General features: G+C 51.1%; 1 protein-coding gene across 3 annotated transcripts; it reads left to right on the forward strand.

The window, feature by feature from the left end:
• Nucleotides 1-337: 337 nt before the first annotated feature.
• Nucleotides 338-8472, forward strand: SLC35C1 (solute carrier family 35 member C1). Of its 3 annotated transcripts, none has more exons than XM_072790539.1 (3): nucleotides 338-357; nucleotides 2185-2711; nucleotides 6294-8472. In XM_072790539.1, the coding sequence occupies exons 2-3, from the start codon at nucleotides 2216-2218 to the stop codon at nucleotides 6851-6853; spliced, it is 1056 nt and encodes a 351-aa protein (XP_072646640.1). In that variant the 5' UTR covers nucleotides 338-357; nucleotides 2185-2215; the 3' UTR covers nucleotides 6854-8472. The 3 variants fall into 3 exon arrangements, with proteins under 3 accessions (XP_072646640.1, XP_072646639.1, XP_072646638.1); XM_072790538.1 differs by lacking the exon at nucleotides 338-357 and adding an exon at nucleotides 709-842; XM_072790537.1 differs by lacking the exon at nucleotides 338-357 and having other exon boundaries at nucleotides 1962-2711.
• Nucleotides 8473-13914: the final 5442 nt, after the last annotated feature.

The raw sequence follows: 13914 nt of genomic DNA on the forward strand, positions 1-13914 counted from the left end.
CCTGTACCTCTGCCCAGCTTCAACAATTATCAACATTTTGCCTATCTTGTTTTACCTGCCTATCCACCTCTTCCCCCCCACCCTTTGGTGAGTATTCTGAGTACTTTAAAGCAAATCTAAAACATCTCACCTGTAAATTATATCGTACTAATTAAATGGTGTTTGAAATACTACAAACAGACGGTAGCCCCTACTTTCAACCGTACCAGCCAGAGTAATGAGCAAGGAGATCGAGACACCTTGGTTTAGTCCTGCCAGCCGCCTTCTTTTTACAACAAAGAGAACTCACAAGTGAGCCACCGGGCGATGTTGGTGCCAAAGCAAGAACCAGGGAGAAGTCGGCCCTCAGGCTGCCTGGTGAGTGACGGACCCATGGCTGAGGAGCGATTTCCCAGGCCCGGGTCCTGGGGGAGGGCAAAGGACCCCCCACTCACTCCTGGCAGGAAGCGGTTCCAGCACACACTTCTGGAAGCGCAGGCCCCGGGTGAGCAGCTGGCCAGGGATGAAGCCGGGTCCCAGGATGTGCAAGCTGCGGTGATTGGAGTGGGGTATCCCGGGTGGCCGGGGTACTGGGGTTGGGGTGGCCTATGGAGACAAGAGGAGGTTCGCTCCCACGACTGGCGGGAAACCCGGGACCAAGGTGGGCTAGGGCCGGGGTCGTCAGGCCGCCGCCCCGGGGCCCACGTGGGGAGCAGGCGGCCGAGGCTGGCTTGGCGCCCACGCCCCGGGGCTGGGAGCAGGAAGTCGTCTCCAGCGGGCGCGGCCCTGGGCGCGGTGCTGCAGGTGCAGCGCTGCAGGTGCAGCGCTCGGGAGCCGGGCGGGCGGCCAGTACCGAGGAGGAGGTGAGCCTGGGGTCGCCGTAGAGACCGGGGAACGCAGGCCCCGGGGCCAGAGCTGGCGGCTGGGCCCGGCTTGGGGAAGGGGTTTCTAGAAGGGGAAGGGAGCCTGGGGGGTGGAGGAGGGGATGTTGCCTTGATGCTTGCATGGGAGGTCTTCTCAAATGGGGCGGGGGGGGGGGGGTGGGAAGCGCAGACTGATTGAAGTCCTGCAGGGATATTGTGGCCTCCAGCCTCACGGAGCGCCACGGGGCGGGGGAGGGGGTCTCAGGCCTGTAAGAGGGATGGGGGAAGTAAAAGTGGGAGAAAGGAAGGGAATGCGACGGGAGTGAGCTGGGGATAGTAGAGGAACGGGGCGGGGGTTGGGGGGGCTGGTATGGGGCCTCGACGCCCAGGGACGCGAGGCGCTGCGGAGGCCCTGGGGAGGCGGTCGGGCCCGGGTTGGGGGCCGCCGGGGACCTTCACGTGAGCGGAGTCAGGGGGAGTGAGCTTCTGGAGGGGGATGCAGCTGGGCGGGGGGCGGGGCTTGCAGCAAAGGGGCCGAGGCTCGAGCACCTATAGAAACCTTCCGCGGCGGCCGATCCCCACCCCACCCCCACCCCCACCCCCACCCCCACCCCCCACCATCCCCGAGCGGGCAACGCAGTGGATCCGGACGCGAGCCGGACTCGGAAGGTGGTGTCTCGCCGGCTGTGGCTTTAAGGACGACGCCGGGCGTGCGGGCCCTTTAAGGAGGGGTCGGGGGCGTGTCAGGAAATGAGTCCTGGGCCCGCCTCTCCCGGGAGGGCGGCCTCGGACGTCCGGGGGCTCGGGGGGCGGCGCGCTGCGGGCTGCGGCCGGCCCGGCCTCCTCCCGCGTCCCTCGGACCCCGCCCGGGCCCCTCTGACCTTCCCTGCACCCCTCCCGAACCCCTCGCACGGCCCCCTCCAATCAGCTTCCTGCACGCCTCCCCTTGCTCCCTGCAAACGCCCCTGCCTCCCTGTCTTCCCCACGCCGCCCTGCGCCCGCTCCGGCACCTTCGCCCGGCCTTCCTCCGCCCCCGCCCCCGCCCCCTCCTTCCTGAGACCCGTCCCTACCGGGCTCCGGCCCCCTCTCCCCTGACAGGTCTTCCGTCTAACGTGAGCCTCTTCCTCTCCCCCCCGCCCACCCCGTGTCTTGTCTCATGAGCCCCTCCGGGTGGGGGCAGGTGGTGGGGCTCCCGCCAAAGCAGAGCCTGTGGATGGGGAGGCCTCTAGGCCATCCTCCCCCTGACAGTTGAGGGCTGCGGCTTGCAGAAGGCAGACGGGAGCTGACAGCCCTGTACTCCAGTTCTGGTAGGGTGACCCGGTTCCTCTGCTACCATGAACAGGGCTCCCCTGAAGCGGTCCAGGATCCTGCACATGGCACTGATGGGGGCTTCCGACCCCTTGGGAGAGGCAGAAGCCATCAAGGAGAAGCCCTTTTTGCTGCGGGCATTGCAGATCACACTGGTGGTGTCCCTCTACTGGGTCACCTCCATCTCCATGGTGTTCCTTAACAAGTACCTGCTGGACAGCCCCTCCCTACAGCTGGACACCCCCATCTTCGTCACCTTCTACCAGTGCCTGGTGACCACGCTGCTGTGCAAGAGCCTCAGCACACTGGCTGCCTTCTGCCCTGGTGCCATGGACTTTCCCACCCTGCGCCTGGACCTCAGGGTGGCCCGCAGTGTCCTGCCCCTGTCAGTGGTCTTCATCGGCATGATCACCTTCAATAACCTCTGCCTCAAGTATGTCGGGGTGGCCTTCTACAACGTGGGCCGCTCACTCACCACCGTCTTCAATGTACTGCTATCCTACCTGCTGCTCAAGCAGACCACCTCCTTCTATGCCTTGCTCACCTGCGGCATCATCATTGGTGAGTGGCCAGCCAGGACCATGGGGAGTGGGGGCAGGGGAGGGAACGGGGGCCAAAACCCCAAGGAGCGACCCTGCCAAGCATCTTTGGGCTTTGTTTGTCCCTGCTCCCTTTCACAGAGTCAGATAAGGAAGAGTCTGGGCCCAGAGACAAGAAGTTAGAGGCCTAGCCAGGGCCCCTCATAACAAGATGGCATTATAATCTAAATTTCACAAAGGGGAAAAAAAAAACAAGATAGAGAGACGTTGAGTAATTTGTTGAAGATCACACAGCTGATAAGTGGCAGAGCTGGAGTCTGATCTCAAGCAGGCTGGCTCCATATGCTTGTCCACTGTATTGCTTCTCAGGGGTTCAAGGGCCCTGACTCCCTATCCAGTGCTATTTCCAGAGGAAAATACATCTTATAATAAGTATACATCACCGTCTGGGCCTGCAGGCTCATAGTCATGGCTAAGAGAGTGAAGAGAAATAAGCTTGGTGAGGTTTTAGCTGTCTTTCCACAGTTGACCCCTAGAAGAATTACTGATGGGGACATTGTGCCAATCATTCACATATGGCATCTTCTTTGTTCCCCTGGAGATCACCTGAGTGGTAGTATCTCCCTAATCAACTCCATACAAACAAGGAAACTGAAGATCAGAGAGGTTAAGGTACTTGGCCAGGGCCACACAGCTAGAAAGTAGCCAGGCTGGGGCACAAACCCAGATTGGCCAGACTCCCAGGCCTATGCTTTTAACCCCCCGACTCTGCTCCTGTGCCCTAGAGATTGCAGCTGTGCCCTCCAAGGCAGTACATGACCACATGTGTCTATTTCAGTTTAATTCAACTTCAGTGACATGTTTAACATTCAGCTGCAGGTGTTACAGTGTGAATCTGTGGCCACATTTCCACAAGTGGCCAATGGCTACTGTCTTGGAAGCGCAGATTACGGAACATTTCCATCCTCACAGAATGGTTTTTTGCAGCACTCTGGGTAAGAGTGCACCCACTTCCTTCTGAATCCTCCCAGGACTCTGATATCCAGGAACGTGGTCTTTCTTCAAACCTGTTTTTCCTGGTGCTGTCAAGCTCATGTTGATTGACCTACATATTCTTCACTGGTGTCTCAGAGTCCCCAGGCTGAGGCACACAGGTGGCAGGAGAGGGGCCCTTCCCCTGCCACCCGTCCTAGAAAATGTTACCCTCATTGACCAGCTGCTGGATCTCAGACTACTCAGTCCAGGTCCAGGAAGGGAGAGGGAACAAGGCTGAGGTTAGGGTAGAAGGAGCAGCTGAGACCTCTGGCAGATTTTTGCTTGTCCCTCAGAGTCCCAGGGCTCACTTAGCAAATGCCCACTGGATCTCCACTTCGGCCATGAAGACCCTGGGAGTAGGGGGCAGAGGGAAAGGGGAGCCTGGTTGGGGGGCAGGGAGAATTTGCATGCGGAAAAGTGAAGTTACTAGGGAAACTAGGCCCAAGTCCTAAAAGTAATCAAAGTAGCTGATGGTGTGATAGCTCTGAGAAAGGGCATGCGCTGGCCCTACTGATGGGGCCCAGGGGCCGGGGAGGCTGGTGCTCTCTGCCTGCCCCAGACCCAGCCCCCCTCTCTGCTGTGCTTCCCCTCAAGATGGGTCTCTGGTGACGATTCCTGGGTCACTGCTCCTTTCATTGTACCTTTCAGAGCTCCTTCTGGGTGCAAGCCCCTCTAAGATGCAGAACCTCATGGTGGATGTCCCCTCTGGACTTGGAAAGCAAGGAGCCAGGGGACAGAGGGTGCCCTGGCTAATCTTCCCCATCCCCAGAGTAGGCCTATAGATACCTGTTGGCAAAGGTTCTGCCAAGAAAGAAAATACCATGCATGAGTGCCTACACCGTAGTAAGTGCCTTTTCTCCTTCAACCTTTAAAACCACCTCCTGAACAACCTCCATTCACATCATTCATTCATTCAACAAATATGGCCAGGCACAAGCCAGAGACCATGCTAAACTTTGGGGATGCGAATTTGGCAAAGGCTGATGGGGTGCCTATGCTCCCGAGGGCATGGTGGTGATGTATGGCAGTGAGTTATGCTACAGGGGTGAGGCTGTGACTGGAGTGTAGAAAGGAACCTGGTGGGGGATGGGGAAGAGTGAACCCAAGTGAGGGGTGGAGAAGAGGAAACCCAAGTGGGGGTGGAGAGGAAGAGGGGGTTGGGAATGGGGTAATCTAAGCAGGCGTTCTGAAAGTACTAGAGGGGTATAAGGAAGGGGTGAGGAGAGAATGTTCTAGGCAGAATTAAGTACCTGTGCGTTTCTTCCTGTTTGGGCCAGAGCAGGAATCGCCAGACAGGAGGCTGCCTAAGTTAAGGGAGTTGGTATGTTTCCTGGGGTAGTAGGTGAGGAGGGGCTTTAAGCCAGGACAGGACCTGAGCAGATCTATCTGTACCTTAGGAAGACCTGGTTACGAGGTGGGAAGTAGTTTGCTTGGGGGGGGGGGGGGGAGGGTCAAGAAAGTTATCCTATCATCTTAGATGAAGGAAATGGGAGCTCTGAAAAGTTAAGCCAACTTCCTCAGGCCACCCAGGCTCTAAATGGCAGCACCAGATCGGAACCCAAATCTCTCTGATGCCAAAACTTTTCGCCCTCCCCCACGTTCCAGATGCTGTGGCAGGGGATACAGCCCGTGTAAGATACAGCCCGTGTAAGATTCAGCCCCTGGCTCCTGGGAAGGTGGTGCCTCGCTAAAGAGATGGGCAGGTGCCTAACAGCCTAGGGCAGGCAAGGAGTCTTGCAGGGAAGCCCAGGCAGGGAGAGGCCACGAGGAGGTCTGGGGGCTGGAGGTATCAAGAAAGACTTACTCCCTGGAGAGGCCAGCTTTGACCTTGAAGAATGCATAGAATTTCCCAGGAAGGAGGAGGAGGGTGTTTCTGGTGCAGGAAATGAACGAGGACACTGAGTCCCCACGTGAGGAGCAGGGAGATGAGAGAGACAACTTGAGACAATCGTAGGACAGAGACAGGCAAGGAAGGGTGCGGGAAGCCCAGTGTGCCAGGCTGAAGAGCATAGACTTGATGGTGGGCAATGGGGAGCCATGGAAGCGGTGTGAGCAGGAGGTGACACAAGACGAGAATGTCCCAAAGAGAGTCAGGCCACAGGTGATTCTAACCCATTGTAGGCTCCCATTTTACAGACAAGGAAGCCACGGCTCTGAGACCTTAAATCACTGACCCAAGGTCACCTTAACCATGAAGCACTCAGCCCTTGGGAGCTCATTTCTGATACAACTTTCCAGATGCCTCAGGCCAGCACAGTCGCGGGTTATGGGTTCTCTGAGCACACTGCACTGTTTTATGACCCTCATTACAATTGTAATTAAAGAAATAATTGGGAAATGAATCGTTTTAATGTCTTCCTCTCCTAGAATGTAAGCTCCTGAGAAAGCGTTCATGTCCAGGGCCACTTCCCAGCCCTTGTGTGGTGCTCTGCACGTCAGAGAGCGTTTATTGCAGAGAGGGCTGGAGGATGGGACGGCGAGGGCAGCATTAGTCTGTGAACTCTGGTAGCAAAATTCTCTTTCTCTTCCCCATCTTCACACCCCTTACCCTACTCTCTCCCCACTGCAGGTGGCTTCTGGCTTGGTGTGGACCAGGAGGGGGCTGAGGGTACCCTGTCTTGGACGGGCACCCTCTTTGGCGTGCTAGCCAGCCTCTGCGTCTCTCTCAACGCCATCTACACCAAGAAGGTGCTCCCGGCAGTGGATGGCAGCATCTGGCGCCTGACCTTCTACAACAATGTCAACGCCTGTGTCCTCTTCCTGCCCCTGCTCCTGCTGCTGGGGGAGCTTCAGACCCTCCTCAACTTTTCCCAGCTGGGCAGCGCCCACTTCTGGGGCATGATGACGCTGGGCGGGCTGTTTGGCTTTGCCATCGGCTACGTGACAGGTCTACAGATCAAGTTCACCAGCCCCCTGACCCATAATGTGTCTGGCACGGCCAAAGCCTGTGCCCAAACGGTGCTGGCTGTGCTCTACTACGAGGAGACCAAGAGCTTCCTCTGGTGGACAAGCAACATGATGGTGCTAGGGGGTTCCTCTGCCTACACCTGGGTCAGGGGCTGGGAGATGAAGAAGATTCAGGAGGACCCCAGCCCCAAAGAGGATGAGAAGAGCAGCATGGGGGTGTGAGCTCCTCCAGAGACCTGGGGATGGCCCAATAAGGGAGAATGCCCAGGGTAAGGCCAGAAGAGCCATGAAGGCTCTCTGGACCCTGAGAATGTCATCTGGAGGGAGTACTGTTTCTACTGTTTACAAACGTGATCACAATCAGGTGGTTGAAATGGAACCAGTGTTTTCAAGTGATGTCAGAAAGTTGCCAAACCTATCTCAACCCCCTTTCCTGTTTCTGGGTTTTGTCCTCCCTTAGGGAGGAGGGACCCCAGGGGAACAGCCAGTTAGGTTCTCTAGAAGAACACTAGCTTTCAGGGAGTAAGAGAGAGCGCGGCACCCCCTCCTGTTCCCCTTCCAAGGGCTTCTACCTCCACGTGACCTTTGGAGTTGGGATGGGCCACAATCTTTACGGGACACCAGTAAGTCTTCCCTTATACTCAGGGGAGATGGGGTTGTGACCCCACCACAGGCCAACTGAAGGGATTTGGGAAACCTCATATCTCTGGGTCCCAGGATGCAGTGAAGCTTTGACCCCACAAATCAGCCTTCTAGAGGAGAGTGTGGGCTGGGCTAAGGGAGGAAACAAGACAGACCCATGTTGTCTCTTCTCTGTGTCGAGACCAGCAGGCCCCATGGAAGGGCACAAAGGATCATGCGTGCCCCCTGGCCCAGGAACCCCAGGGACCTCTGGGAATAGGCCTGGGAATGGGGCACATCATAGGAAAGCACCCTCTCCCCACCGTCCGCACCCTGTGTTCCCAGCTTTTGAACACGGGGGAGCCATACAGCTTTTACAGGTTGGGCAGGGTCGTTAACACCCACCCCAATCCCTGATACTGAGCAGTGTCATTCCTCATATCCCAAGGAGCACCTGACTCAGGTAAGCCCTCCGGGGGGTGGAGCCAAGTAGCCCTCCCAGCTCCACCTTCTCAGAGCTTCATCCCCAGGGGGCTGGTGGAGCCAGGGCCCTGGCTCTGAACTTCCCACCTCAGTGGTGCTGTGCCATCCCCAATCTGATCCCTGTGCAGGTATTGTAAGCTGACTATGACAAAGGCCATCAACTGACCATTCTGCTTTATCCCTGAAGTTAGGACTGAAAGAAACTGCTCCTCCCCTCACCAATCCCCTGTGGCCGCAGGATGGCCCTCATGCCCCCATCCCTTCTGTTGCACATTCTGTTCCATATCCTGGAGGTAATCCCTGATGTTTTTAGCCCCTCATAGGGAAAGGCCGGAGGGCATGGTCTTCTAATTCACCGAGGTTTCTAATGAGGTTAGTAGGGTCTGATGCTCTGAAGTGAGTGAATTTCATTAAAGGTGGGAGTAAGACATTGTAATGTAAACCCTGACCGTTGGTGTTCTTTTCTGCAAATTAGGTGCTTGATTTAGCTCTGATGGCTAAAGTATCCACTTCAGAGATTGCCGGCCACAGGACAGGACAGAGAGCCAAGTGGGGAGGGGGCCTGTGTTTTAAAGATTTTAGTTGATTTCAGTAACTGATCGGTTGGGTCATTTGTTTTGTTGTTGTTGTTGTTGTTTTCCTCTTCCTACACTTTAAATTTCCACTCTGATGTTCTGAATCCACCAATAAAGTGTGAGCCCACAAAATCCTCAACCCCAATAAAAGCAGAGCCCCAGGCCTGTGTGTGCTCTCTCAGTCTCTCTCCCTCCCCCCCACCCCCACCCCTGCATCACTGTGTGGCCCCAGGTGTGCTGTGTAGTTTCCAGATCCTGTAAGGAATAAACCTTTATTTTTTTCAATGTTTTCTGATGGTTATTGCTGGAGGGTATCTTGGAATCTTAAGAACCACAAGGCCGGGTCCCACTGCAGCATTTCTTGGTGACAGGCTGAGACCAGCACAAAACAATCAGTGTAGTTGGCAGGATTGCACGATTGCCCTTGCAATGAACCGAGAGGAATGCCCTTGTTACCTGGGATTTGCTTACTAACCACCTAAGTCAGGTGGATGACACCATCTGGATAAGGAACACGGACTTGCTGGGGGTCTGTCGCACTGCCACGTGCTTTCTCACACTGCCTCTGTGGTGTTGCCTGAGGTATCCCCACCCAGAAGTTCACAGCTGCCATGATTATCCAACAATCTCCCCAGAGCACCATGTCCAAGGCCATATGGTCTAATGAGACAATTAGACCACTAATTACAAAGGCTTTAATTGACTGTTAATCTGCATAAGGGTCCTGTATACTCAAGGCCAAGGAGAGCTAAGGAGGGTGGGTTAGATAGCCAGGCTGTTGTCTCTACCTGAGGAGTGGCTCTGGGCTGGACACTAGGAAAAGATTCCCTCAGGTGAGGAGGACGGGTGACCACCAAGTGCTCTAACCCAGAAGAGGGTTAAAATCAGTGGTGCCACCGGAGGGAAAATACAGTTGACATCTATGCTTTCTGTGTCATCAGTTCACTCAACTTGTCACTCTTCATCTCCTGACCTGATGGGATATTTTGGGTCCAATCCCTGCTATGATGTTACTAAAATAATAATAATAACAATAATAATAATAATAATAATATCTATAAATGTCCTCAACCTCTGGTTCCAATGCCTCCTAAGAACTAGCTCCTTGACAGATGCAGACCCTTGTGGGTGCTAGATGTTAATCTAGGTGTTTTTCGGTGCCATGCATACCAATAAGCCAAGACTCTGGGGACCCGGGGAGCTTTTCCCAAAGACACAGTATATATTGTGCTAGTGGAGGTAGCTCTTAACCCTGCAGAGGTCTCTTGGGACACCCTGGAAGAGAAAGTGGCCATGTACCAAGAGGGTTCACTGTGATGTCATTCAGAATTTCCCAGTAACAACAGGATAAAAGCAAGAAGCAGAAACTGAGATTGAAAACTATACCTGAACTAAAATTCAAACCTTTCCTAAAGATTGTATGCACAAGATGAGAGTAGAACTAGTTGGCTATTGTGGGTTTTCTTATTTCTTTGGAATAGGCTCTGAATTATTAGAGCTGCCAAAAAGGTGTCAACTGGCTGGTATCCCTAAAAAACCCCAAATCCTTAACTTTCTTAAAGATCCATCTTGGCTATATCCTTGAAGGAGACCCCACAGATCCTGAGCCTAGGAGGTAATTAGAGATTACTTCTCAAGGACAAATACAAATCTTAAATGTCCTCCCCACAAATATTAGTAAAAATCTGTAGCTATCTGGGGCTCCTGGGTGGCTCAGTCAATTAAGCATCCGACTCTTGATTTCAGCTCAGGTCATGATCTCAGGGTCGTGAGATCGAGCACCATGTTGAGCCCCATGTCATGCTCCATGCTGGGCATGAGCCTGCTTAAGATTCTCTCTCCCTTTCCTTCTGCCCCTACTCCCAATAAAAAAATTAAAACACACACACACCTTTAGCCATCTGAGCAAGTGAACTTCTCACACTCCAACTGCCAAACAAACTTTGGATCTAACTGCCCTTTTATAAATTCATGACTTTTGCAGTGTCATACCCATCTCACAGCTAAAAGTTTAAAACAAAAGCTGTAAGGTCTCTGTGTCTATCCATATGTTTGTGTGTGTCAGTATCTTCCATTTGCAACATATAGGTATATGTGAGATATTTCTACTTCTGCATGGTTTTACTGAAATTAATTTGTAAAGACCTCTGTTCAGTTGGCTAAAAAACAAGTGCGTATATAAATTAAGAATTCTGAAAACTCTCAGAAATATAAGAGAAATTAAGCCAAATGTTTTTCAAGCTCTTGTGATCTAGAATAATATTTGGTAAATAGAAGCTAGTTCAAGGGTTTTTTCAAGCTTTTTTTATTTAAGTAAAACAGATATGTCTTTAGGGTGATCATTGGACTCCACTCTACGCATAAAGCCTACCTAAAACACACACACACACACACACATTTAGAGTGATCAGCATTAAATACAATAATTGTATCCCAACTAGGTTTACTAAAGGTTTACTAACGATCAAATAAATTCACATTATCTCTGTTGCAGAATTTGTCAGCAAGAAAAGTAGCTTGGGATTATGTCTGACTTTGTCTGGTGTCTAATGAAGTTTCTGCAGGTAATCTAAACATAGTTGTTGGGAGAGGGATACGAGTGGGATACGTTGTGAGTGGGATATGATTTTTAGGTAAACTTACCAACAACAGTTATGTATTATGGTATGTTTATTTAAAACGTCTCCCAAATCTTTGGTAGCTTTCACCCTTAGAATTTTGCCAAGTTCAATTAAATGATGGAAATTCATTTAATGTCTAGATCATTTCCAAACAATATAAAATACTGACATATTAATTATTAATTCCCAAACAAGCCTAAGTTTACCTGCTTTTGACCTATTATTACAGAGGAACTGAAAGTATTTGGGTTTGTTAGTAAAGATGTCTTGTGCCACATTGAAAACCTGTGTCACAGGGAAATGTGGGTTTCTAGAAATTTTGAAATGTATAATCTAAAGAACACTGGTGTAACAGTTCATGATTGCTTTTTTCTTAATTTTTACTGGAAATTAAGGCTCCTAATGATGAAGAAAAATGTGAGTCAAGGGGCACCTGGGTGGCTCAGTGGCTGAGCAGTTGCCTTTGGCTCATGTTGTGATCCTGGGGTCCTGGGATCGAGTCCTCCATCAGGCTCCCTGAAGGGAGACTTCTCTTTCTGCCTGTGTCTCTGCCTCTCTCTCTGCATCTCTCATGAATGAATAAATAAAATCTTTAAAAATATATATTAAATATCTAAATTTTACTCACAACTTTATAACCTTCTGTACTTGCCTTTAAAATCTTTTATTGGGGGATCCCTGGGTGGCTCAGTGGTTTAGCGCCTGCCTTTGGCCCAGGGTGAGATCCTGGAGTCCCGGGATCGAGTCCCGCATCGGTCTCCCTGCATGGAGCCTGCTTCTCTCTCTGCCTGTGTCTCTGCCTCTCTCTCTCTCCCTCTATGTCTATCATGAATAAATAAATAAAATCTTTAAAAAAATAAAATCTTTTATTGTTACTTTGTTGAAATAAATAAATATCGGTTCATAATAATCTGTGATCCTATTTAGTCAAGTGTCCAAAACCTTTTGATATTTTAGACAAACTTCCCTAACTCATATTCTGAATGAAGTCTTTTTGGTCTTGAAAGCAGTGGTCAATTTAAACTTGATCCTATCAGTTTTTAAGCTGTTGCCAGGTTCTTTCAACAGAAAGGTTGCAGTCATTTCTGCATCCTTTGTATGATCAGAAAATTGAGACATTTTTAACGTTATTTGTACTTTCTCGGACAAGAATCAAGAGAAGTTTTACTTTTAACTTTTACCAGAAATTTTACAGTGCAGAAAAAGAGGTGCATGGCTTCCAGCTTCATCTCAAATATCAAACTAATTCATAAGTTGCTTTTCTTTTGAAGGTTTTATTTATTTATTTGTCAGAGAGAGAGCATGAGCAGGGGGAGCAGCCAAGGGAGAGGAAGAAGCCGACTCCCCGCTGAGCAGGGAGCCCTGTGTGGGGCTGGATCCCGGGAACACCCCTTGCCCTACTCTCTGTGACCTGAGCCGAAGGCAGACACTTAACCAACTGAGCCACTCAGGCGCCCCACTAATTCGTAAGCTTAAAAAAATTTTCAGGGGAGCCCCAACTCTCAGATCACAATTGGACAGTCTACCTCACTGTGACACACCCCACACACACAGGCACAAACAACTAGAAGCATGTGTGGTTGGGTTTGGATCCACACGCTGCCACAGACCCCAATTTTGGATGCAGATGAAGCCCAGGGAACAGCCTACCAGCACCCCAGCCTGCTCCCACAGTCAGCATCAACACCCCCAGCTCAGCTCTATAGAATTTTTAAAAAATATTTTATTTATTTATTTATTTTATTTATTCATTCATGAGAGAGAGAGAGGCAGAGATACAGGCAGAGGGAGAAGCAGGCTCCCTGAGGGGAGCCCGAAGTGGGACTCGATCCCAGGACTCAAGGACCATGACCTGAGCCAAAGGCAGATGCTCAACCACTGAGCCACCCACACACCCAGCCCTATTGAATTTAAAGGGAACAAGACTGCATCCAGGAAAGTTTCCCCTCCAAGAAGGCAGAAGTAGTGCTTCCCCCCACCACTATTCCAGAGCCCAGACCGTCCTCCTTCTCTCTCCTCCCTTTCTGAAGACTGGGCTGAGGAAATCCGACCTCCCAGTAAAAAAGTGGGGGATGAAGATGAAGAAATGAAAAACAGTGACCTGGCCCGATGCTTCCAGGCCTCCCTTTTCCTATCTGAGATATAGGAATAATCCTATCCTTCTTGCCATGCAACATGGTGGCGAATTAGTGCTCAGCATCATCCTGGGGCTACAGTGAATTATTGCTCTTGTTAAATAACAAAATTAAATCAAGTAAATGTGAAGATTTCATTGGCTATATGAAATGATCCATAAATTGGGCAGCACCCCATCCCCAGCAAGCCGAGAGGCACTCCAAGGACTTGTACAAAATGGAAAGTTTATGTAGATGGAGGGTGGGGGCAAGAGAGTTATTAGCAAAAGAAAAGGATTATTCCAGAGGAAGTTCTTTGCTAGGGGAAAAGCAAAGTGTCCTATCATGCAGATTACCTCATCTTTCTCTGGAATATAGAGAAGACCCAAATACTAACTGGCAAGGATGGAAAGAAAAATTTCCTGAATGACAGGTTAATGCTACATCTCTCTCTCTCTCTCTCTCTCTCTCTCCTTTTTTTTTTTTTTTAAGATTTTATTTATTTATTCATGAGAGACACAGAGAAAGAGGCAGAGACATAGGCAGAGGGAGAAGCAGGTTCCCTGCGGGGAGCCTGATGTGGGACTCGATTCCAGCACTCCAGGATCATGCCCTGAGCTGAGGCAGATGCTCAACCACTGAGCCACCCAGGCGTCCCAAGGCTACATCTCTTGGGGGGTGAAACTGCAGTTAGTTTGGGACACCATTTGGGGCCACCGTTTTCTTTTTTTTAACACTATTATCAACATTGACAAATGACCATCTCTTCATTGAGTACTAACCATGCCCCCCCACTCACTAGAGGACAAGACACCGTGAACAATCAGACACATGCAGTGTGGTAAAAATAATGAAGAATGCAAACAAAG

The sequence above is a fragment of the Canis lupus genome, chromosome 21 (genome assembly GCF_048164855.1).
Source record: "Canis lupus baileyi chromosome 21, mCanLup2.hap1, whole genome shotgun sequence".
Classification (NCBI taxonomy): Eukaryota; Metazoa; Chordata; class Mammalia; order Carnivora; family Canidae; genus Canis; species Canis lupus.

What these genes read in the sequence shown, in the direction of transcription:
- SLC35C1 (XM_072790537.1), top strand. Translation starts at nt 2,177, where the DNA reads ATGAACAGGGCTCCCCTGAAGCGGTCCAGGATCCTGCACATGGCACTG. An exon ending in CACCTGCGGCATCATCATTG is followed by an intron (nt 2,712 to 6,293) that starts GTGAGTGGCCAG and finishes TCCCCACTGCAG; the next exon opens with GTGGCTTCTGGCTTGGTGTG.